The sequence below is a fragment of the Pleurodeles waltl genome, chromosome 3_1 (genome assembly GCF_031143425.1).
Source record: "Pleurodeles waltl isolate 20211129_DDA chromosome 3_1, aPleWal1.hap1.20221129, whole genome shotgun sequence".
Lineage (NCBI taxonomy): Eukaryota > Metazoa > Chordata > Amphibia > Caudata > Salamandridae > Pleurodeles > Pleurodeles waltl.
Window position 1 is genome coordinate 768343503 of NC_090440.1, and position 26215 is coordinate 768369717.

General features: G+C 44.0%; 1 protein-coding gene across 6 annotated transcripts in view; it reads right to left on the reverse strand.

The window, feature by feature from the left end:
• TEAD1 (TEA domain transcription factor 1) overlaps nt 1-26215 on the reverse strand; it is a 380567-nt gene that overhangs the window by 67584 nt on the left and 286768 nt on the right. For all 6 annotated transcript variants that reach the window (XM_069223580.1, XM_069223578.1, XM_069223584.1 and 3 more), the window contains 2 exons: nt 18620-18666; nt 1153-1214 (listed from right to left, as the gene is read on the reverse strand). In XM_069223580.1, coding sequence (XP_069079681.1) covers nt 1153-1214; nt 18620-18666 — 109 coding nt within the window. The remainder of the gene's footprint in view (nt 1-1152; nt 1215-18619; nt 18667-26215) is intronic.

Here is a 26215-nt window from a genome sequence, read left to right on the forward strand (position 1 = left end):
CTCCAGCGAAGGGAGAAGCACACAAAGAAGAAGTAAACCTGCCATATGCTGATGCATGAGGAGCAAGGAAATGAAAGTGATGGTGATGCCAACCAATGGTAAGTATTGAATGGGCTCTAAGCCCCATTTAAGATCAAATGTATCACAGTCGAAAATGTATGCATTGCCGTAGGCGAGACCAAAAACAGAAATGGTGATCGGGTTTATCCACAAGTGTGTGGCTGTATATTGCCTATGCAAGGTACCAAGGATTAGCCAATAAAGATTTTACGAAAAAAACATTTGTCCTGCTACTAGCTCTTAGGGTACCCATACAATGGAAATAGGATAGGAAACAGGTTCATGCTGTGCTGCACACACGAGGCAGTGAAACCATATAAGGACCTTAAACAGAAAGATTGGTGAGACAGCACCTGGTTAGTCATATTTCGGAACCATCTGTGACAGTGAAGCTGGTTAAGGTTAGAGTCACTCATGTTTAATGATCATATCTAAAAAAATGGTCAGATGGGGAAATTCAGTTAACATATCAGCCACTAACCCTAAAATAATTTCAGAGGCGCTGCTCTCTCATGTGTCCGCAAAGATCTCTTCTGAATGACAAGCAGCTCTGGTCAGAGCCAACTGCATGTCTTGCACCTACCTGAAACATCAGGAGGGAGAGGCAGCGTCAGATGAATGGCACAATGAATAATTGTGGATCACAGACACTTGCAAGCCTGAAACCCTCCAGGCCAGTGATCCTGCTTGAGCCCTACCTTGTCACATGGTGTGATGGTGTGGCTGAAATTCCAGTCCTAATTTATTTACTGCACGCAGAAATAGAAATATGCAACAATTCAGAATCCTAATACACGTTTTGAAATATTTCTTGTTAATGGACTAGTAATATGTTTTACATTTAGAATGCGCTGCTTGATTTAGTAACTTCTTTAAGTTACATGACCCCAGGTCCAGGTTGCGCTGTAGATTGTTCAAGCCCCTTATTAGCTATACCGAAGACAACAGTTTTGGGCCTGAAGGAAATTGCCTTCGAGTATGATATTGAACGACTTGTATGCGCATTCCCCACTGCATTTAATACAGAGGGTGATTCCAGATATCGCACACTTCGTTTATTTCGGGGGTCCCAATTCAACCCTGCTACGGTACCTGATATTGGCGATGTGACTGCTGGCTGAATGGAGTAGGCTTGCTGAGCAAATGGCTTTACACTGAAAACAAATGGAGAAAAAACGAAAATGAAAGAGAAGTCTCAAGAGTCAGTAACATTCGTCTATACATAAAAATATGTTACTACATGTTACTACCAACATATAAACATTTTTAAAATACTGTCTTGAATACATAAAATCCTTGAATTTTCTATTAACCATGAATCAAAGATGAAAATGTCCTACTATGATAAGAAAATGGGCTATGTGCTTTGGCTTCACACAATGCAAGGTTACTGCTGCAGCACCAAAACCTCACTTTATTTAGCATGTTTATCGATTATTCAGATCTAAGCAGTATTTAACCTTTCCATGCAGTTGTCTGTTTTCAGCAGTTATCATCAAACCCATACAAAAGTGTACTGCTTACAATATGCCAATGATATATTATCAATTAAAGAGTTTAAGTAATGCATTACATAGTGCACACTCATGTTCAAGACTGTCAAATATATTAATAGAATTTGTGCAATGCAGAAGCAAATCAGCAGGGATTACAGTCTGACCTCTGGACTTTTGAAAGTGGCACACGGCTAATTAATTAGGTGCAATGATGAATTCCGACTGGAAACAGGTTGCTTTTGTTCTATAACATTTTAACTATGCAATACTTTAAGGGCTGTGTCTGTGGTGCACTAATCTAAGGTGCAAATTGGTATGTGGTAGTTTATGAACAAACAACCTGCTCACACATAATCCTTGTTACTTCCTACAGGTGTGTGTGCGCCACCAAACACCAGTGGCACATTCTAAGGCCCATGTGAGGTTGATAGAAGAACAGGTGAAATTACCGCCTAACTTTCCTCATATCTAGCCATGCTCTAAATTGTCATAGATCAAAATTAGACTAAGATCAATATATTTGCCCCCTGGCTTGTTGTATGACATAGGCCCTGTTTCTGAGTGGGCAAGAGATTTATGATGCCTGTGCACACCTCTGTGTGCCAGAGGTTAGAATTCTGAAATGTGTGGCGCTTAGAGCACACAGTAATTACCAAGAACAACAAAAACTGCACCCTTCGTTAAATTTCAGCAGTGCCAGAATTCAACAAGCATTGACAATGGACAATAGGTTTTGCCCATACAAGAGCTATTGGCTTTGGCAATGTGTTTTGCCATGTTGTACACCAGTGTGGCTGCTGTCCAGTGAGGCTGAGTGGCATGGAGTGCCAGAGTGGAGTGGAGGAGTAGAATGTCGTAGAGTGGTCTTGTTGGAGTGTCCTGGAGTAGAGTAGGGGAGTAGAGCGTCATAAAGTTAGGTAGAGGGGAGTAAAGTTCAGTAGCAAAGAGTTTCATAGAGTGTAGCGGGGTGGAATAGGTCAGAGTGGGTTGGAGTGGCTAAGGTAGTGGGTGGACTGGAGTAGAGTGGAGTTGATTGATTGGGGTAAAGTGAAGTAAATTGATTGGAGTGGGGTGGATTGCTGTGGGGTGGATTGAATTGGAGTGGGGCGGATTGAAATGGGGTTAGGTAGATATGATTGCAGTGGATTTGTGTAGGCTGGATTAGATTGGATTCAGTGGGTGACTTGTATTGGAGTGATATGGCTGGGGTGAACTGGAGTGGGGGATTGGAGTGGAGTGGGGTGGATTCAACTGAAGTGGAGTGGGGTGGATTGGATTGGGGTGGGTGGATTAGATTGGAGTGGGGTGGATTGGATTCACTGGGCTGAAGTGGGGTAGATTGGACTAGAGCAGGGTGGGCAGCACTGGAGTGGATTGATGTGGGATTGATTAGATTGCAGTGGGGTGGGCTGGAAGGATTAGTCTGGAGTGGGATCGGTGGGGTTGACTGAGCTGGAATGGGGTAGGATAGTGTGGGGTGCAGTGGGGTGGGGTGTGTATGATGAGAATAGAGTGGGGTAGAGTGTGGTAGATTGGAGTGAGTGGGGTGGATTGGAGTGGGGTTGGGTGGTTTGGATTGGAGGGGGGTGGATTTCAGTAGGGTGGTGGATTGGATTGGGGTGTGGTGGACTGCAGTGGGATGGATTGGATTGCAGTAGGGTGGGTGGATTGGGGTGGGGGTGTGTTGGATTGGATTGGGGTGGATTGTATTGAGGTGGTTTGGATTGGGGTTGGGTGGATGGATTGGAGTAGGGTGGACTGAACTGAAATGAGGTGGGGTGAAATGGATTGAGGTGGGGTGAATTGTAGTGGGATGGATAGGAGTGGGATTGATTGGAGTAGTAGGCTGGATGGATTGGAGTGGAGTGCAGTGGACTGAACTGGGATGGAGTGGGGTGAACTGGATTGGGGTAAAGTGAGGTGGATTGGAGTAGAGTGGATTGGGGTAGAGTGGGGGGATTGGAGTGTGGCTGGATGGATTGGGGGTAGGATAGACTGGAGGGGTGGATTGGATTGGACGGGTGGATTAGATTAGGGTGGTGTGGTGAATTGTATTAGAGTGGGGTAGACTGGAGAGAGGTGGACTGGAGTGGGGTAGATCGGATTGGGGTGGATAAGATTGAGGTGGGGTGAACTGGAGTGAGGTGGATTGGATTGGATTGGATTGAAAGGGGTCGATTAGGGTTGGGTGGGGTGGATTACGGTGGGTGGAATTGACTGATTGTTGTGGACTGGACTGTGTGTGGTGGATTGGATGGGTGGGGAGTGGATTGGGGTGGGGTGAATTGGAGTAGGATAGGGTGAATTGGACTGGAGTGGGGTGGATTGGAGTGGAGTGAATGAGGGTGGATTTGACTGGAGTGGATTGGAATGATTTGGATTACACTGGGGTGGACTAGATTGGTTTGGGTGGATTTACTAGAGAGGGGTGGACTTGATTGGAGTGGGGTGGGGTGGACTAACATGTTTTGGAGTGGAAAGGAGAAGGGTGGATTAATTTGAACTGGATTGGACCAGAGTGATGTGGATTAAAGTGGATTGCATTGGAGTGAGATGGATTGGGATGGTGAGGGTGGATTGGATTGGAGAGAGGTGGATAGGCTAGCAGTGGACCTGATTGGAGTGGGGTGGTTTAGAGTGGGTGCATTGGCTAGGAGGGATGTGGCCTGTATTGGTGTATGATGAGGTGGACTGGAGTGGGGTTAGAGTCCTTGGAGCGGGGTGGGTTGGACTGTAGTGAGTTGAATTAGACTTGAGTGGACTGCATTGGGGTGGGGTGGATTGGACTGGGATGAGGTGTATTAGATTGGAGTGGGGTAGATTGGACTGGGGAGAATCGGATTGTGTGGGTGGATTGGTGTGCGATGGGCTGGATTGTAGTAAAGTGGGTTGTGGTGGATTGGAGTTGGGTAAAGTGGATTGGATTGGGGTGGATTGGGGTGGGGTGGATTAGAGTGGGATTGGGTGAATTGGACTGGAGTGGGGGGGATTGGAGTGGAGTGAATGGGGTGGATTTGACTGGAGTGGACTGGAGTGGATTGGAATGGGTTGGATTACAGTGGGGTGAATTGGATTGGTGTGGGTGGATTAATTGGAGAGGGGTGGACTGGATTGGAGTGGGGTGGACTAAGGTGTTTTAGAGTGGACAGGAGAAGGGTGGATTAATATGGACTGGATTGTACCGGAGTGGGGTGGATTAAAGTGGATTGGATTGGAGTGAGATGGATTGGGATGGTGTGGGTGGATTGGACTAGAGTGAGGCGGATAGGGTAGCAGTGGACCTGATTGGAGTGGGGTGGTTTAGAGTGGGTGCATTGGATAGGAGGGGTGTGGGCTGTATTGGTATAAGGTGGAGTGGGTTTAGAGTTCTTGGAGTGGGGCGGGTTGGACTGGAGTGAGTTGAATAGGACTCGAGTGGGAGTCGATTGGGGTGGGATGGATTGGACTGGGATGAGGTGTATTAGATTGTGGTAAGGTGGATTGTGGTGGTTTGGAGTGGGGTGAATTGGAATGGAGTGGGGTGGATTAGAATGGAGTAGGGCAAATTGAAGTGGGGCAGATTGTTTTGGATTGGAGTGGGTTGTTTGAGATTAGAGTGGGGCAGGGTGGAATGGGGCAGATTGGAGTGAGGCAGTTTGGAGTGGCGCAGATTGTTTTGGATTAAAGTGGGGCAGATTAGATGGGGATAGATTGAAATGGATTGGAATGAGGAAAATTGAAAGGGATTGGAGTGGGATAGATTGGAGTGGGGTGGTTTGGAGTGGGCAGATTGTTTTAGATTGAAATGGGGCAGACTAGAGTGGGGATGATTGTTTTCGATTCAGTGGGGCAGAATGAAGTAGGGTAGACTAGAGTGGGGCAGATTGTATTAGGATGTATTGGAGTAGGGTGGATTGAACTGGAGTGGGGTGGATTGGATTGGATTGGTGTGGGGTGGATTGGATGGGAGTGGGGTGGATTGGTGGGAGTGAGGTGTATTTGGAGTGGGGTGAACTGGGATGGTTTGGGGTGAGGTAGATTGGATTGGAGTGGGGTGTATTGTTTTGGATTGGTGTGAGGCAGATTGGAGTGGGATGGATTGGAGTGGGACAGATTGTTTTGGATCGATGTGGGACATACTGGAGTAGGGCAGGTTAGTTGGATTGGAGTGGGACAGATTGGAGTTGGGCAGGTTTGAGTGGGACAGGCTGTTTTGGACTGGAATAGGGCAGATTGGATAAGAGAGATTGTTTGGATTAAAATGGAGCAGATTAGAGTGAGGCGGTTCGGAGTGGGGTAGATTGTTTTGAATTGGAGTAGAGCAGATTGTTTGGGATTGCAGTGGGGCAGATTGTTTTGGATTGGAGTGGGGCAGATTGTTTTAGATTCAAATGGGGCAGATTGGAGTTGAGTATACTGGAGTTGGGCATATTCAATCAATCAATAGTTTATTCGGTCCAGGTTTGGACCATTTGAGAAATTAAAAAATAATCATACATACAGAAGGATAAAAACCATAGACCATCAGGTAAAAGGAGACATTAGCAATTAGTACACTGCTTATATAAAAAAAGGGTTCATAAAACTACATAAAAAGTTTCATAAATAATTAAGACAAGACTCTTAAAATAGTGTCTGGATCTTGCCCTATACAAGAAGCTAAATGCTAAAATAATACGAATCAATTGTTAAAAACATATAAACTATTCTAAGACGGATTTGTACATAAGATAAGACAATTGGGGTAACCCACTAGACAACATGCTCGGAGATACAGTCTTATGTCCTTGATAGATCGCACTAATGATTTCGCCCAGACTATTATGACAGGATGCTAATTCGCTAACTTCTAGACCGTTCTTCAACCAGTGGATTTAAGATCTGTAATGATTCTACTGCGGATTTTCCATGCTGCTGCCAAATATTTAGAAACAGAGCTCACTACCAGCGTGGAAGTGTCATATTTACACATTCTATATACACTGTTTCGGTTTTGTGTTGACAGTGTTTTGCAAAGAGGAATAATCCACTTCCCTCGAGGGCATTTGTACAAAGGACAGAAAAATAGGACATGCTCAGAAGTTTCCTTGCATAGATGGCAGTTTATGCATTTGTCAGATAAAGGACTATTGGTCGACCAGCAAGCCGTAAAGCTGTTGACTGCCAATGTTCCATATCTGAACTGAAGTAGTAAAGAGCGGGCACGGGCTGGTATAGGGAGATCCAGGAAGCTTTCAGGCAGAGGTTCGTGTTTGACCAGCAGAAACTCTGCTGTCAGCCGACCTAACCCAGTTGAGCCGAGAGATTCCTCATGAATTTTTTCCCAATATCGATCTTTGATCAGGCGTCTAGCGTTACCAGGAATCATCTCGGGATTCTCCCAATAATGGGATAAATTCAGTTTGACCCAAGCCGCTTTCATCTCCCTTAGCCACCTTACTTTTTCCCATCCGTAGCAAGGTGGCAATAGTTCTTTAACTGCTGACCTGAAGGGTTCGAGTTCTTCAGTTTTCCATAGTCTGACCCAGTACAGAAGTGGTCTTAAGAATGCTGTATCTTTAATGCTATTTAGACCCAGGTCCAGTCTTAGGGGGAGCATCAGCGAGCCCTTCCCTAGTCTGGATTGTGTCTAAGGAAATTATTTTCTTTGATTTGAAGAGTGTCCAGTTGTCTGTGAGATCCCCAAAGTTCCGCTCCATATAGGGCCGCGGCACGGATTTGGGCTTTGTAAATTTCTGAGATAAGTGTCAGAGGGGGGCTTATTGCAGTGCAAGCCTTACGTCCTATCGCTCCACATCTTTGGCTGATGGTTAATGCCCCTTTCCTTATAGCTGCATCCCAACTGCCCTTATCAGATAGTCTGATGCCCAGGTAATCGTATTCCATTACCCTCTCCAGGTGAATTGAGTCCATCTTTATATTTGCTCTAAGCTTCTTGTTCGGGGCACTGTATATCATGAGTTTAGTTTTCTTAACATTTATATCTAACCCGTAATCTCTGCAGAATACCCCGAACTGGTTAACCAGATTTTAGATTCCCATAGATGATTTAGACAGGAGGATAGTGTCATCTGCATAGAGTAGGCATGGAACTTTGGGCCAGATGTAGCAAAGCATTTGCACGTCGCAAACGGCGAAAATCGCCGTTTGCGAGGTGCAAATGCCTCTTTGCTATGCAGAAATGCATATTGCGAGTCGGTACCGACTCGCAATATGCATTTCCGACTCGCAAATAGGAAGGGGTGTTCCCTTCCTATTTGTGAGTCTGAGTGGTATGCAATACCATTTGCGACCGCGTACGCGGTCGCAAATGGCATCGCAGTTACCATCCACTTCAAGTGGATGGTATCCAACTCGCAAATTGGAAGGGGTCCCCATGGGACCCCTTCCAGTTTGTGACTGGACCCACAAATATTTTTTCAGGGCAGGGAGTGGTCCTAGGGACCACTCCCTGCCCTGAAAAAGTACCGAAACTAAAGGTTTCGTTTTTTTTTTAAGTGCAGCTCGTTTTCCTGTAAGGAAAACGGGCTACACGTAAAAAAAAAAAAACTGCTTTATTTAAAAGCAGTCACGAACATGGAGGTCTGCTGACGACAGCAGGCCTCCATGTTTGCGAGTGCCTATACTCGCTATGGGGCCGCAATTTGCGACCCACCTCATGAATATTCATGAGGTGGGTCATTGCGACCCCATAGCGAGTTGCAGTCGGTGTCTGAGACACCGTACTGCATACCAATTTGCGAGGTGCAAAGTGCAAGTCGCATGGACTCGCACTTTGCACCTCGCAAATTTTTAATTTGCTACATCTGGCCCTTTGTTTCCGGCCAGCTTTGGGGAATCATTAATGCAATTTGCTAAATACTTGATACAATTATTTATGTATAGAAAAAAAAGAGTAGGGGCCAAAACACACCCCTGTCTGACTCCCCTCTCGATAGCCACTGCTTCTGTTAGATCACCATCCTTACCGCTCCTGATTTGTGCATAAGTATTCTCGTGTAGTCGGGCGATAAGTTTCAAGAGGCCGTGTGGGATACCCATATTGGCTAGTGTCAGCCATAGCTGGTTTCTGGGGACCAGATCAAACGCAGCTCTAAGATCAATAAAAACTACAAAAAGGTTGCCCCCTCCTACTTCCACAGTCTTCCATTTTATTGTTAAAAATCTTAGCACCTGATCTATGGTACTAACTGCTGGCCTAAACCCTGCTTGTAGATCAGAAATGGCATTGGTTTCCAGAATCCATTCTTCTAGACGGGACAAAATTTGCTTTGCGAAAAGTTTTTGGAAGTTGTCAAGTAAGGAGATTGGACGGTAGTTAACAGGGTTAGAGGGGTTACCTTTCTTAAAGATGGGAACTATCTCTGCTCCCATCCAGGAACTCGGGACAGGTGCTCCTGCAGTTACCGCATTGGAAATGAGGTTCAGATATGGGGCCCATATATCCGGGTTTGTCTTGTATAAATCGCCTGGTATTTTATCAAGGCCGGGGGCCTTTCCCGATTTCAGTGAAACGATCGCAGCCCTGGTTTCAGCCAGGGTAAATTCAATTTTGGGGGTCTCAGTAATCATGATATGGCTCAATTCCCTGGTAGTAACACTGGTAATCCCAGAATATAATCGGGAAAAGTGATCTGTCCACTCTACAGGGATTATTGAGGCACCAGGTGAACAATTAGGTTCTTCACTGGCATCAGCCACCAGTTTCCAAAATTTCGAGGTGTTGTTTATTTTAGCAGACTCCAGGAGGGAAACCCATCTAGATTCATCCCATCTCCTACGGGCTCTACTTTGTTCCTGTTTATAATCTTTCCTAGCTTCCCTTATATGATCTGACTGGCCTCCTCTTAAAGCTCTCAGCAGTTTGTGCTGTGCTTCCCTGCATGCATCGTTAAACCACCTTGCGTGGCACTTCTTTTTAACTTCTTTTGCAGGCTCTTTAGTAAATAGATTTTTTAGAGAATTAAAAAATTGAGTGTGGGCTGCTATAAGCCCACCACTATCTTCTAAAGGCTGAGAAATGCTATCCATGTGATCAGCCAACTGCCTGTAGACAGATGCCAAGGTGACTGTGTTGGTGTTCAGGGGTTCCCATCTGACATTTCGTCTATTGTTGGTCAGTGCGAGCTGTTGTTCGTGAGTCTTGTGACAGGAGACTTCAAGTAGGGGTAATAAATTCCTAAGAGATAAAATCAATGGCTCATGGTCACTTTCCTCATGTTCTACAATATTCATGTCAACCATATAGCCCCACAAGCGGATGTCAAGCAAAATATAATTTATCTGGCTCTTCTGTGTCCCGCGCCTAAATGTAGGGTGAAGATTTGGGTCCGAACGGGAGCGACCATTGCAGGCCCGCAGGCCATGTGCCAACGTAATATCCACAACCTGATGTGTTAATCTATTTATTTTTGGTCTTTTGCTTGACACCAGTTGAGGGATACCCCAGTAGGCGTCTTCATCTTTGTATAGTTCCTGGGCCAGCAAATAGGGTTCGAAAGTGACATTAAAATCTCCTGCAATAAGAATAAAGTGGGAGGGTGATTTGCAAGAGAGAAAGCTGTCCAAAATAGTCAATGTGTCGGACTCATATTTGCTACCCAGGCTCCTGTTATAGATATTGATTATTAAAAGTGGTTTCTCGCTAAGGGATGGTATTGATAAACCCATCAAATCGGGGCAGCCCAAGTCAATTGTTTCAACCCGGCATTTGAGGGAACAGCTAAGCCATATAAGCAGCCCACCTGAGGGTCTCCCTGAATTCACCTTAGTTGTTGGGACCCAGTAACTTTTATAACCAATTCTGTATTTAGGCTCCAGTGCCCACGTTTCTTGGAAAAGACATATTTTATGTTCTTCTATGAATTTGCCCCATTCAGGGTTGTTCATTTTATTTTCTAACCCTGCAATATTCCAACTAAGGATGGTATCTAGGCCATCTGTTTTGGCTTGGGGAGCTTCAACCACAAGGTTCTCTCTTGCAAATGGGGTGTCGTGGGGAGGTTTTATACCCTTTTCAGTCATATATATACCAGCCACGTTTGAATTTCCCACTACAGTATCGCCCAAGATATTTCTTGTCCTGTCTAAAACGGGGGGTGACGTGAGCAGTTCAAGTATCTGAGATGGTGGTGAATATCCATGCTTACTGGGGTCTATTAAATCCGTGGCTAAATTGGTCTCAATCACCTTGCCCTCCTTATTTGCACCCCCAATATAAGTTTCAGAACTCTGGGCACAGGAGGAAAGCCAGATACTAGTTTCCATCTTAGAAAGATCTGGCTGAACAAGTGCGGAAATTGACGTTGGGTCTCTGGTGTCTGCAGTAGGGGTTTGTTCAACCTCAGAATTACCTTGCCTTATTTCGTGTGTTTCAATGTTTCCGACTATAGGGCACTTCTTATCCCAATTTTTTGAACCTTGGGGCTGAAATGAACTATACACAGTGCTGGCTTTTAGTCAATCGATTTCAGAAAGCGAGAGCGAAAGGGGGCTGCGTCTCAGCTGGGGGTCAGGCTGCATCTGCACCCTAGTGGGACCTCTGAGTTCCATTGTTACCCCCTTAGTAGCTGGTACAGCCTTGTGAGGGTAGAAAGCCTGGAGCCTAAATAGGGAGGTTACTCCCCCTAGAGGGTTAGATTGGCACACATTCAGGGAAAGCTATTGGACAAGGGAAGGCGCATCGAAGTTAATAACAATACAATCCCCTGTACCGGGGTTTTTGAGTGGACCCACCCAACCCACCCTCCTCACCATTAGTATTGAGGGTATCATATGAAAAGCAAATCTAGCGTATCTATGTAGCCAGTGGATGACCTTATTTTTCAGTTCTGTAAATGATTCAGAAATGTTAGGCTTGAGCTTAGGAACATTTGTGATAACAAGCACATAAGGGCAAGCTTCCGGTGGTAGGTGTAAAGTTCTCATACTGGTTCCTAGATCCCTATACATCCGGTCTGCAGGAGGGTGGGTCTGATCCTTGTGCTGTTTTGGGCCCGTATTCATTGAAAAAGCAATTTCATCAGTCCGCCTTGGGAAGAGGGGATCACTCTTTAAGCGCTTAGTTTTAGGGGAATTGGCCAGTCTAGCAGTTGAAGCCTTCACTGGTTGATGCGAAGAATCAGGGCAAAATGATTGGAAATTGTGGACCGTGCTTGATGATAGGGGCAGGCTACTAGCACTGTTGACTGGAGGGCACGGGGGAAAATGTTGTTGGGAATATTGTGAATCTAGTGAGGAAGAAATGGTCGGCTGATTAAGTTGGATGAGACCGTCAAGTTTCTCCTCAATAGCTGATAGGGGAGTTGTTATAGGGTATAGCTTTTTGGCGAGCTCGTCTTTTATAAAATCTAATATAAAGGTTATGTCTGGGCTGACATTATTAGTAGTTTGGGCAGATGTACAGTCCTTGGTCCGAGTAGGCACGGCATGATTGGGGGAGTTCAAAACACAGGCCCGTTTGTTCTTTAAGTTTACCTCCCCTCGTTTCCTTTTGCCCTTTGAGCTATGCTCTGGAGAAAGTGCAGGCCTATCTGGCATAAGCTGTGTAGTTTCTAGAGGATGTATAGCCTTTTCCAGGGGCTCTGCAACAGGCATTCGGGTGGTTTGGGTGGTTGGGGGTGGAGTTGCCGAGGCAGACTGAAAAGCGGGTGGGTGAAGAGGTTGTGGTGGAGTTTTCGGTGGAGCCTCCGTCAGTGGGGGGGCAGTCAGACGGCACTCCACCAATTCAGATTTTTTTTCTAATGCCCCTACCGCTTTTTGGAGGAAACCATCTAGAGTCTTATTGTTGCCGGCCTTTTCCAAAGGCATCCCCCCCTTCCGTCTACCCATCTTGCTTTAATAAGACACTTAAGTCCAGCCCCAAAGTTTGACAGTCTGTTCCGTAGGAGCTCTTCCTCTCCTGTTCCCACCCTGTTTTCGCTCTACTGGGGCTTCATTAAAGAGAGCTGAGACACCAGGAGGGCCTAGAGTACTGCTCATCTATATTGGGAAGGTATCCGGGTGGCTAAAGTATATTCGTCCGCTGGTCACCAACCTCGGAAGTCAGGATGAAAATGGTGTGGCCCAGCCCGGCCTCCTCCGGTCGCTGACGGGCACAGGACGGGACCGCCCTTGGCCCGGGCATCGCCCGGGCGCCGCCCGCGCGCAGCCCGCGAGGCGGGAGCACTTGTGCAAAGTTAAAGGGCTCCTGCCCAGAACGAGAGTTGCCTCCTCCTTCCCCCGCCTTCTCCGAGCGCGTCCCGCGGGGCGGGAGCACTTGTGCAAAGTTAAAGGGCTCCTGCCCAGAACGAGGGTTGCCTCCTCCTTCCCCCGCCTTCTCCGAGCACGTCCCGCGGGGTGGGAGCGCTTGTGCAAAGTTAAAGGGCTCCTGCCCAAAACGAGAGTTGCCTCCTCCTTCCCCCGCCTTCTCCGTGCGCGTCCCGCGAGGCGGGAGCGCTTGTGCAAAGTTAAAGGGCTCCTGCCCAGAACGAGGGTTGCCTCCTCCTTCCCCCGCGTTCTCCGAGCGCGTCCTGCGAGGCGGGAGCGCTTGTGCAAAGTTAAAGGGCTACTGCCCAGAACGAGGGTTGCCTCCTCCTTCCTCCGCCTTCTCCGAGCGCGTCCCGCGAGGCGGGAGCGCTTGTGCAAAGTTAAAGGGCTCCTGCCCCGAACGAGGGTTGCCTCCTCCTTCCCCGCCTTCTCCGAGCGCGTCCCCGAGTTGGGCATATTGTTTTGGATTGGAGTGGGGCAAATTGTTTTGGATTGGTGTAGGGTAGATTGTTTCTAATTGGAGTGGAGCAAGAAAGAATGAAAGAAACAAAGAAACAAAGAAAGAAAGAAAGAAAGAAAGAAAGAAAGAAAGAATACAAAATTGCTACAAGTGCTGCACATTAAACAGGATAAAGGATGGTTTTCTTCCTGGGCAAAGTTTATTAAACAACCAATGGTGAAATGGTGAAACTGCATTGAGAAAAACAGTATTATGAAGAATATTCTGCTTATGAATTCACAGGTATAAAAATGAAGCTTTTGAGCACAATTCAGAATGGGACGTCATCTGTTATGCTGTAAAATTTATTTAGGAATGTCCTTCGTTTATCTGAAAAAGTCAGATAAACAAATGACTACCCCAAAAGGAATTTACAACAGCATCAGCAGGAGACAGGAACTGATAAAGTGGAATGTGGCCTGTCCTCGTATCTGCTATAAAGCATCCTGCTGTCACATCAGACTCTAAACACAAAGGCAACATCAAAGTAATACATTAAAAACAAAACATTGGCACAGAAGGGAACTAGCTTGTGTGCCGATGTGCACCTTGTGAAAGAGCAAATTGCAGTAAGTCAACGTGAAGTTATCCTGTGGCTAAAGTGAGCTGGCACCATGCTTTATAATGTTGTGGGTGGAAGCAAAATGTGAATGACACACCAACTGACCACTTGATAAGGAAGCTGGCTGAAAGCCCCTTTAAATAAGTATATGGTACACACACACACACACACACATATATATATATATATTTTTTTTTTATCCAAATGTCTTGATTGATGCCAGACCTAAAAAGTGATGGATAGAATGCTTGAATGAATCTCAGGCATTTGTAATTACTCGAGCTGCATCCCGTCCATCGTTATTTGCACCATACCACCTCAGTTTGAACCCAGCCATATGCAAATCAGTGTTGATCATGCTACAGTGGGAACAGTCAAGCAGGAACAGCCATGCCAGGTCCTCTCCAAACCAGAATACAAGCAAACTAGGACTGATTTCAATCTAGTTAGGGCTCATCAGCAAGGTGAAGGCTGGTCCCAGTGACATAGTATACCCATCCCACTTAGGACTCCACACAAAAGTATACAAAAAGTGATGGATGGAATGCTTGAATTAATGTCAGTCACTGTTAAGTACTCAGGGCCACATCCCAGTCCATTGCTAATTTACACACCATGCCACCTCAATTTGGTTGGATTGGGATGTGGCCACAAGTAATTACCAGTGTCCCAGATTAATTCAAGCATTCCATCCATCAGTTTTTATATATGTGCCACTCGAACCAAGCTATACCTGGCTGATGCGCTCTAACAAGAATGAAACTGGTCTTGGATTACTTGTATTCCAGATGATCAGGACACGGCCTGGTAGTTCAGGCTGGACTGTTCCCATTGGAGCAGGGTCAAGACTGATTTGTATAGGGCTGGGTCCAAAGTGTGGTGGCATGGTGTGCAAAATAAATATGGATTGCGATGCAACCCTGAGTAATTATCGGTGGCTGAGGTTAATTCAAACATTTTACCATTACTTTTTGTATATTTTAGTGTGTCGCCTTAAGTGAGATGGTATATCCAGACATTGGTCCCATGCACATTGTGCCACTGGAACCAAATTATACCTGGCTGATTAGCTCTATTAATAGTGAAACTAGTCCTGGATTGCTTGTGTTCTTGGAGGACCATGCGTGGCAGTTCAGGCTAAATTGTTCCCATAGGATCAGGGCCAAGACTGATTTGCATGGGGTTGGGTTCAAACTGAGGTGGCATGGTGCACAAAATAACAATGGATTCGGATGCAGCTCGAGTAATTACCAGTGGTTGAGATTAAATCAAGCATTCCATCCATCGCTTTTTGTATATTTCATTTTCATTTTGACAGCAAGTCTGCTTTAGACATTTTAGAAAATAGACTGTTAATAAACCTTTAAAACTTTGAAACTGACAGGTTTAAAGATCTTTAAGATCTTTAGGCAGCCAGCAGGTCACAAATTGCAATCATGGTGGGAAAAATCCAGGGTTTCTTATTTTATAAGTAGATAAAATTAGCACAGTTTTGTTAAGTATTAATAGCATCAACCAGCCTATGACAAAGCTCAGAGGGCTCAAAATTCAGCTAAGCAGATTGCAGTGTAACCTGAAGGTTACAGAGTCACATAATCGAGGTTTGTCTTCATCTTCAATCCTTTCAAGTTCAATATTGTGAATTATTGAGCTGGGTAGCAGAAGCACCTGCTATTTACTAAGCCATTAAACAGCAAACGTCTGTGGTAGCAAGGCCTATAGGAATCAATTATTAATAGCATAAGCATGAAGGAACAATTTGGCTTTGTGGTGGGCTTTATAAAAATGCCTATGGGTATTACTTAATGTTGGAAGGGTGAACCCCCAAGCAGCTGGGGTGGTAGAAGTCCTGTCTCTGCTAGCCCTGTAGCAACTCACCCGTCATATCACAAGTTCCCCAACATGTTGGTGCAGAATTTTCACAAAAGTTCTCCCACCTGTACAGTAGGAGTGCTTTCAATTAAAGTATTTGCCACAGTGGTTTCCATGTCATGACAACAAGCTTGCATGTCTTTTTGCATTTCGGAAACTGATCCTTCCCAAAGCAAGAATTCATTTCTTAATTTTAAAAAGAAATGGCCCCATTGTGTAAATGTATTTCTCCATGATTTAGAGAGCAGTGTGCTAGCCAGCCATATCTCACCTGGCAGACTCGTGCATGACACCTATGCACAGGAAGGGCAGTCGTAAGTAGTATATTTATGGTAGGCTTACACACTGTAGTCAGCAGCAGTCTGGTGGATGGACTCCTAGCTAGGAGTTTTTCAGTGCCAGAGATAGTAGAGGCTCTACTGTCAGACACTAAGAAATCACTTCACCTCTAAGTGAGGCAGGGGCTAAACCATAAATGACACTCTATGCTACCATTTAATTTTGTTATGATAATTTTTTAGTGAGATCCAAGTAGGTTGATGCACCTGATGATCCAAACTATTTTAAGCTACACATACCTGGCAGGGCAGTAGCCACCGCTCACCATAAAATAAAGTATATTTCTCATACATAGGCCCTCATTTTGAAATTGGTGGTAAAAACCACCTACCAATGCAGTGACGGCTGCCGAAATACCACCACTGAGGCTACCATCCATCCGCCATATTATGAGCACTGCCGGACTTCTACCACAAGAAAGGCAGAAATCTGGCAGTTTTCATGGTGCTGGATGGTGGTAAGGTGGCGCTGCTACTACCAGTACTGCCACGCCAGTAGAGCGCCACCAGCTGTATTATGACAATTCATACCGCCTGGCAGTGTTCTGCTGGCGGGGTGCTGCTGATGGTAGCAGTGCCCCTTCCCGTTGTCTGCCAGAAGACCTCCTCGCTCAAGGTAAGTCAGGGTTCCGACAGGGGAGGGGGTGGGAGGGTGGGAGTAGTTGTGTGTGTGTCTCAGTGTGTGCATGAATGTGTGAGTGAGTGTGTGAATACATCTGTGTGTGTTGTTTGCGGGTTGTATGCGTGTGAGTGAATACGTGTAAGAATGGTGAAGTGAGTGCCTGTCTGCCTGGCAGTGTGATTTTTGAAAGAATGTGTGTGAGCATGTCTGGATGTATGTGTGTACGCTAGTGTCAGTGATTGGGTGTGTGTGTGGTGCATGTCTGCGGTGTGTGCGTGTATCAGGGTGGGGGCGTGTGTGTGAGGATCGGAGGGGGTGTGGATGTGTGTGTGAGGATCGGAAGGGGTGGTTGGATGGAGGGTGGTGTCAGGTGAGTGCTGGGGGGTGGGGGAGCCGCCTACCGGTGACAGGGAAGGAATTCCCTGTCACCAGTAGGGCCTACCTCCATGGTTTTTGTGGCATTGCTAACGCCACGAAAACCATGGCGGTAGGCAGGCTCATAATGCTTCCAGCGGTACTATGCCAGCCTCCGTGCTAGAGATACACATCTCTGGCCTGGCAGCTCATACCACCATGGCGGTATGAGTGGAGAAGTGGCAGGTTGGCTGCAGCCAACCTGCCAATCTCAGAATGTGGTGGTATGTACCGCCAGCCTGTTGGCGGTCATATCGCCATATTAACACTCACCGCTAACTTATCTATAGTGCAAAGAGCCCTCTAGAAAATTAAGGTCACAAGTTTGGATCAGTTGACACCAATTCAATGTGTATGCATATATGTATGTCCATGGTATTTCTATAGTACAAACCTAGCCAAAGGGCAGCGAGCACTGTACAAGGTCAAAGGCACGCATAGAGTCACTGAGAAAGAGGAGAGGAAGCAGCGTTGTAGGTGGTTAATGCACTGTGATGTTATGCTCCTTAGAGAGGTGCATTTTCAACTCTTTACTAAATTAGAGCATTATTCAGGAGGTTCTCATGGGACAAGGATGTTGTTGTAGTTCCTGGGTGCATAGATGAAAAAGTCTTACTGTCTTGTTTTTTCTCTTTTTTACAATTCTTAGTCTGCAGACAAAGATGTTGTGGCCTGGCAAGGGGATGTATGGAAGATCCATCAGGATAGGGGTAATATGATCACATCTCGTCATTCCCTGGATGAGACATGCTGCAGAGGCTTGGATTCTATGGAGTACTGCATTACCACCATCCACACAAATAAGTACAATGGCTTGAACAGCTCTTCTGAAGTGGATTTCCGTAAGAAAGAGTTTAAATTGCTTTGGAAGAAAGAGCAATGCATTCCTTGAGGGTGAGAGTGGTGCCCAGTGTGAATCCAAGTGATTTGGCATTCAATAAAACTTGGGGCTCAAACCTGTCAAGGTTCATGTCATTGAGACAGGTTTGTACTGTATATTGTTTATAGTTGGCATATAACAGGAGTTCAGTCTTGGTTGGGCTGAGGATAAGGTAGGCACTGGACATCCAAGTCTGGGTGATGTGCAAGTGGTCTTTCAAGTATTGAATATCTAAAGCGGAGAAAACTTTCCAGTAGAGTTGTGTATCATCAACATACTGTTGAATCTTAATGTTGCTATTTGTGAGTAGAGCACCAAGTGGCTCCATGTATGTGAATATGGCAGGCAACTTTATGGAGCCCTGAGGGACTCCACAAGTGAGGGATGTTTTTTTGACCTGGAAATGCCCACGTGAACAAACTGGTGTTGGTGTCATACTTTTGAGGTTGATAAATGAGTACAGTTAAGAAATAAAACTGCAGCATGGGAATCACTTTTGTGGAATTTGGTCTGTTTATTAGAATTTCCCTCAGCTTTCCCTTTGCTGTTGTAACTTGAAATCTCCATAGATAGTAATTTACTTTTCCAAACACACCCACCTGCCTGATATGCATGCACATGGACTATTTGAAGTTTTTCACAAAACTTACTCTTGCGAAGATCCAGGCTGCCCAGTCTGTATCATTCCCGACCAGAACTAAAAAAAAATACAAGCACAAAATGTTACAAAAGGAATACATTCTCAAAATGTTTTTTAAGAGCTGGAGTAGAATATAGTTTGCTTATCACTTTTTAATTATCTCAAACACTACAACATAATTACCCCTCCCATATAAAGAGTTACAAATTGCGGGTTAACTTTTTTTGGTCTACTATCAGCTGCAAGTTACCCAACATTCTCTTTTCCTGGAAATGAGTCACTGACTCCTACGTGCCCCCACCAAATCTTCAGAGAACTGATGAAACACAGCCATCTTTATGAAACATGAAATTCCTGCAGTGGTATCCTTTTGAAGCCCAAAACATATTGAATTACTTACAGAACACTAAGAATAGGTGGATGGGAAACATGGACAAATCAATGAAAAGAACAGCAGTAGCATCTGGCTTACATGCAATACATGTAGAAGAGACAACCAGAAATCAAAATGTCTCCACCTAAGCAGAAACTATCTGAAACATCCTCCTACCGCCACACCAAAATTGTACCATCACTCTTGCAACTAAAAAGAAGCTTTGGCAAATTCAATACTCTAGTCTTTAGTTCTACAACACATGCGAACACAAGGATGGAAAAATATATTTCCCTGCAATAGTACATTAAAGTTAGACTTATTGACTTGGACAATGCATGGTATAGTAGTGAAGGTTGTGATTTTTGTGGTAGTGATATAGTGGTGGTGGTAGTGGTATTTCAATTGATGGCTGTGATAGTGGCTGCAATGGGGATGGTGTTAGTAATAGTCCTTGTACTGCCAGTTAGTTCAACTTCAAACATACATACATACGTACATGCTGACAAAGCTGAAAAGGCTGCATAGTGGAAGATCAGAGTGTTAAGCTGTTTTTAAAAAAACCTATGCCGGAGGATACTGTCTTTTAGAGAAGGAAACGTGGTGTGGTAAGCAACTATAGAAGAATAATAAAATAAGATACTTATGTGTTGTCCATGAAATTATGTAATTACATCCTTGTAATATTGGCCCCATGAATAGTTCAAATACCAGGGTTCACAACTGGTGAGATAGAAACAGTTGTAGTCTGTGGATGGTAAATATTTACAACTGCATACATAAGTACATACAGAGAAGGCTGAAAAGGCTGCATAGTGGAAGATCAGAGTGTTACGCCTCTTAAAAAATCTATGCTTGAGAATACTGTCTTTTAGGGAAAGAAAAGTGGTGTGGTAAACAATCTATATAAGATTAAAAAAATCAGATTTTAATGTGTTGTTGTCTATGAATTTATGTAAATACATCCTTGTTATGTTGGTCTCATGAATGCTTCATATACCAGGGTTCACAGCTGGTGAGATAGAAACAGTGGCATTCTGTGGATGTCAAACACAATGAGCTGGTAAGAATATTAATAAGGCCTTAAAATGTTGCTAGGCCTACAGGTCTAGCTATCTAAATAATTACTTGACCTACAACTAATGTTCTTGACTCATGATCTGGAGACTCAAACAAGGAAAGTAGTTTTATAAAGAGAAAAAAAGGATGCCTCCTGAAAAGCTCTGGCCTGATTGAAAGTTCTGCTCATGAAAAATTCTTATCCATCCAAGAGAAAAAATTCCATGGTTCGGTGGACTAGTCATGATGGATGCATTAGCAAGGTGGAAGGAAGTGTAATTTATGTGAGAGGTTTGCTCCCTTAAGCACTTTCACACAGGAAGAGTGTCTGAGCAAGCAGCCATGACATAAGGAGCCTGAGTCTGTGAATGACTGCTTCTGTGAAGCATTTTAAGAGTGCCTACATGAGGCAACTGCTACTGCAAAGCACTGTGTCAAAATGTGAAATGTCTGTATGATATATCAGCTCCTAGAAAGCACTTTTACAAGAAGACAATCAATCAGTGATTTCTTAAGTGTGGCTAATTGTCCAGAGGGTCGCAAGGTGCTGCATGAATGCCCTTTCATGGGAAGCACAGTAACAAAACAAAACAATGTTAACGTGAGGCCTGATCCTGAGAAAAACTATAACAAGAACATCACATGCCTGGGTGACATGTTGGCTTCATCTACTAATTCATTAGAAAAATGTCATACAAATTTGTTGACCGTTTAGCTATACAGTGTCTGTATAAAAGGCTACATGTTCTGCCCTAATTTGATCTCCAATGCAGCAGCCCCATCCCCACCAAGGCAATGCTTGACTCAGAGAGTGCTGTACCGATCTCTAGCCTGCAAGATCATAGGAGCTGCCACTACATTGGTGAAGCAACGCTGCACATTGATACCACTATGATAGCCTTTGCTCCCAAGGGAATAAACCAGCATGATCATTAAGGATAGCAAGACACCAATTGTGCATGCAGTAGCCCACCCCTCACTGTGACTAGTTGAGATTAATCATCTCCATTTACAGTTCTGACTGAGTGAAACCTTGCCTTTTAAATGAGTTATGCTAGCTAGTCCATTTTCGTTGGAAGAAGATGGTCTACCTGACCCCCACTCAGACATGAAAGATTTGTGTAGTGCTGACTGCAATAGTCACAAGATACCTTGTCAATTTACACCCACCAAAATGTTTTACAAATGAACAGAATCAAAGCAAAACCATGCCTTTCTTAAAAGACATTTTAAGATACACTGGTTCATTGGTGCAATACTACAAGAACAAGTGAATTGTTACAATTATCTTTGGATTGTCTTTGAAAACTGTAGGAAAATTCCCCTTCTGGGTCACCCCCATATTTCACTAGATTTGTTGCTGGTTTTTGGTCTCTGCCCACTAGGACACTGCTGCCCAGTGCATGTGCTCTGACCCCTAAATAAGTTGAAACTGACTATACTCCTAAGTTAAGTGTCACTAGTCAAAGGTGGACTGCCCCCACTAGAGTGACAGTGCGAAACACGACTACAGGGCAACCACTGTAGCCTGTCTGTGTACTTTTAAAACTGCAATGTCAAACTGTCAAAATAACTCCTTTTGACAGGTCCTCCTTTTAAATATTCTAAGTCACCCCAAGCAGACCTTAAATCCCAATAAGCAGGGGGGCTGGTATTTAAAAGTCAGATGTGTAAATGTTTAACATAAAACATGTTTCTACATCAACAAGGCCACAAAAGCTATTTTCACTGTGGCAGGGTTAGATGTTCCATAGGAAAGCAGCAAGGTGTAATATTAATATTAAATAGTATTATTTTGTCTTACAAACTGGTCAAGTCGGAATTGTACTAAATATTGTAGAAAAGGTACTTCTAAAACATTTCCCTTTACCTGCCTGAAGCTGCTAGACGTCAATTTGCATACATTTACAGCTGCCACCCAGGAGCTGAAAAGCTCTTTGAGGAGATGTGAACTTTCTCTCAGAGCTGAGTCAGATGACTCTGGTGTGGGGATGTGTTATGTTTCTCTCACAGAGTGACCATCTGGGATGTGCTTATGAAGTTTTATTAACTTCAAACAGGCCTACCATGTCACAGGCAGACGTATCTAACACATGTGCCTCCCCTCTCCATTGTCTCTCTAGTCAGTTAGGCAATAATCCCAGTGGAAGAGGATCTTCCCCTCAAACCAGTTTTGAATGACCACAAAAGAGGGGTTGCTCATTTCCCTTGCCAGACCTCTAAGGTACAGGTCATAAAAAAGTAAACAAAAAGTGATGGATGGAATTACTGAATTAATCTTAGCTTCTGGTGATTACCCAGGCCACATCCCAGTCCACTTTTATTTTTCACACTATGCCACCCCAACAATATGCAAATCAGTGTTGACCCTTCTCTAATAGGAACAGTCCAGCCTAAGCTGCCAGATCACAAGCAACCCAAGATGGGTTTCACCATTATTAGGGCTCATCAGTCAGGTAAAGCTAGGTTCAGGTGCACAGTGTGTACAGGACCCACTTCTGGGCATACCCATTCGAATTAAGGCATCAAACTGAAGCATACCAAAAAGTGATGCATGGAATGCTTGATTTAATCTCAGCCACTGGTAATTGTTCAGGGCACATCCCAATGCATTGTTATTTTGCACACCTGTGGAAGACAGAAGAAAGGCTGAACCAGCTTTTGAGACCTCTGAGGACAACTCTAAAAGCTAGATCTGCTCCCACTAGATCCCCGGGACAAAAAAGTGAAGTCCAGGGGTCAGTTGGCTAACTTATTAAGCTAGAGCAAGAAACACACTTTCATGGAAGAGCCCAGCTGAACTGTTGCCACTAGACCTGCCCTGGATCCTGCTTGTGGCTTCTGTTGGAGAGAGTCTCGACCCCCAAGTCCTGTCAGAATGTATTCCTCCTGCCTAACCATAAAACATGGGACTTAGAAACTGTTTGCCTGGAGAATCGCTGAGAGACTGTGACCAACCTGCCAGCCAATACACCAAGGGTGTATCATGAGTGTGCGTCACTCTACCGTTGCTCGCATTATGTTCTTCTCTCAATTCTGGAATCTGTTGATGGTAAAGCCCTCTTCTGTTCCCAACTGCTGTGCCACCTTCAAATGAGACCCAATGTATATCAGAGACCTCTGGAGAGTAAACACGTGAACTTCTCCTAGCAGTGCTTTTCCAGCCTGAACAAAGAGTTTCCCTGAGGCTTTATCGTGCTGCCAAAATCTGTTATCATCGAGCCCCTTCTGCCTGCTGTCACCTAAAGGCTGTTGACGCCCAGAGGAAAATTTCACACCTGGATGAACTTCAGCCTTGTATCCGACCAGCAGTCCATCGTGGTTGTCCAGAAATATCACTCTAGACATGGTCAAGCACAACTGGATGACTGTGGTTAGCACTTTTTTTTATTTAAAATTTCAAAATCATATGTCTGATTCTCCTTATTGGATTGTTGTCATTTTAGTGTAATTTTGCTAATAAAATTATTATCAAGTTTTAGTTTAAAATTTTTTTATTTATTCTTATTTTGTTGTATTTTCACTTTTTGTACTTCTAATTTTTTTAACATTTTCTTAAGTTATGCCTGCCTGCTCTCTGCCACAGGCACCAGGGGTTGAGGTAAGGTTTAAATCGCTGAAGCTGATCTACAATACATATTGAATATTCTGGAGCCAGCCAATAAGACTTTCACCGATTAAAGATGTAGCACAAATAGGAATGGTCTGATATTGTAATCATCAAGTGCATTATTGTTTTCACTTTGAAACTGAGTTTGACTGAGGTGCTTCACTTACATGCCCCACAATTCGATAATGATGTATGCAGTATTTACCAGCAGCCAGAGACCAATCGTATGAATTCTTTAACATGTTGAGCCCAATGGACTTTCATCCTCTAGAGATGTTAGAATTCAAGACGTCAAATCAAATAAGCAAAATGATGTAAATCTACAGTACACTTTGTGCAGTAAATATTTGCAAAATCTAATTCTAGCAAACATTTTATATCAAGGTAACAAATACTTTTAAAAATAAAGATATCAAAGTATAGCTTGAATAGCAATCCTTATGCTCCGCACAAGCGCAAATGGGCACAAACACACTTTGCACTTGTATTAATTCATAAACCAGATTTACACATTTGCAAAATGTGACGTGTCTATTGTGCAAAGGAACTTGCAGTTGCCTTTGATTTAAGGTCTGTACTTGGGGCTGTCCTCGGGACAGTCCTCAGGGCAAGGCCTTTGCACATCAATGCCACTCTAATACATGACAGGGTTAATGCTTCAGAAGTCTTCTGAAATTAAAAAAATTCCATCACTTTATGAACATAGCACACAGGAAACTTAAGCTTCTCGAAGTATGGTCTGCACTCATGGATTGACCCTTCCCCTGCTCGTAGTTTCAGTACATATAACGGTATTAAATGTTAGATTTCAGCCTATATTTGGATTTGGGGGACAAGAAAGGCATTTTGTGCCACAAACAACCATTCTGCGATTCAGTTAGAGAATACTGTTTGGATCAGATTGAAGAACAAGCTGAAGACAGAAGCATTTGCATGGGAGAACTGTAGAAAACAAGCTGATGCCAGGTAGTAGAAGTCTATTGAGAGACCTTGTGGCCCTATCATGGGATTTGCACTCCAATCGAGCTGCTGCCCAAGCAGAGTATTCTGTCTCAAACTGACGAGCAATCCGTTTACTGAAAAACTGAGGAAAATGTTGCTGTCCAATGTATAAGACAGGATTCGATTATAGACTCAACTTTGTTTCCTAATCATCGTGTCTGGCCACAGTGTAGTCAGAATCACTCAATCTGTCAACACTGACATCATCAGTGTGCATGGGATTTAACATATACGATGGTTTTGGACCCTAGTGTGTCACCTGTTCTTTCTCACTGGTTCAAGAAGCATTACAGGTGGGCTGAGGAAGTACAAAACAGTAGAGTGACTCTGGCACTGTGCAATTGTAAGTTGCACCTCCTGGTAGAGGGACCACTCAGGGTGCTCCTGATCTATTTAGAAAAAATTCAGTTGTGAGTCAGGGCACACTCAATAGCCTCCAATTTACTATATGTTTCTGGTATTATGATGCTAGGTAGAAAGTGAGAAATTGTGCCCTCACAAAAGCAAGATAGATTTACTTTACTAAAGAACTGTAATATAAATTGAACCTTAGTTTATTAGTTATATTGCTAAACTTAAAAATCCTCATTTTATCACTATGAACCCGGGCAATAGAACTGGACTTCAGTTCTAGGATGTATTTTAGTTTATTTCATCTTTACTAATATTTACATCTGTGAGTTGCAACTACATTGTATGATAAAGGCTACATTAAAAACAGTAGTTCATGCAACTAAAAATGAGTATGGCATCTAAAAATAGTACTTGCAGCTGACATCTCAAACATCCTGGTTGGGTTATCTTACTGGCTGAAACATTTCTAATTGTACTACAGTAGCTGTGCATTTAAATACTTCTATCAATATATACATTACTCCTTGGTTAGCAAAAGGTATTTCTATAAGGGAATGAATGAAAATGTGTTTCGTTTAAGGAGGGCAAGGAATCTTCTGATGCAGCTGGTCAAAAAGAGATAGTGTAGAGGATTTAATTACCAATTATGGGTCTCTCCATGTTCCTTTTCGTTGTTCTGTCCAAAGACATAGCAGTTTTAATAGCAAAATCAGTTCAAAATACACAGACCAAATTTGCATGAGTGATTTGAGGGCCTGTGTCATGTGCATGTCAGTTGTACGCTATAATTACTCATCTTTTTCCCTATGATCAGGTAATCTGAATACTTATTATCATTCCTTCTTGTGCTTCCTATTCCGGATTGGAGATTTTGCCATGGATAAACACACACTGGGAAGGTACCCAGCGCTATTCAAAACATAAGTGTGCATTGTGCAACTGCAAATGCCAGTTTGGCCTCACCTGAATACGGTTACAAAATGTCTAGAAGAGATTCCTCTCTGGATAGTTGAGAATGATCTTCTCTGAATTCCAGGTGGACTTAAGTGACCTCAAACTTTAGATGATTATCCTGCATGTGGGGTAACCAATAAATAATGTGGACATTATGCTAGACGGGGTTTTTTATTCATTCCCCAATTGGTTCCCATTATGTTGTTCCCCATTAGACTATGACTGCTGGTTCAAATAAGAACACTTGCTTCATT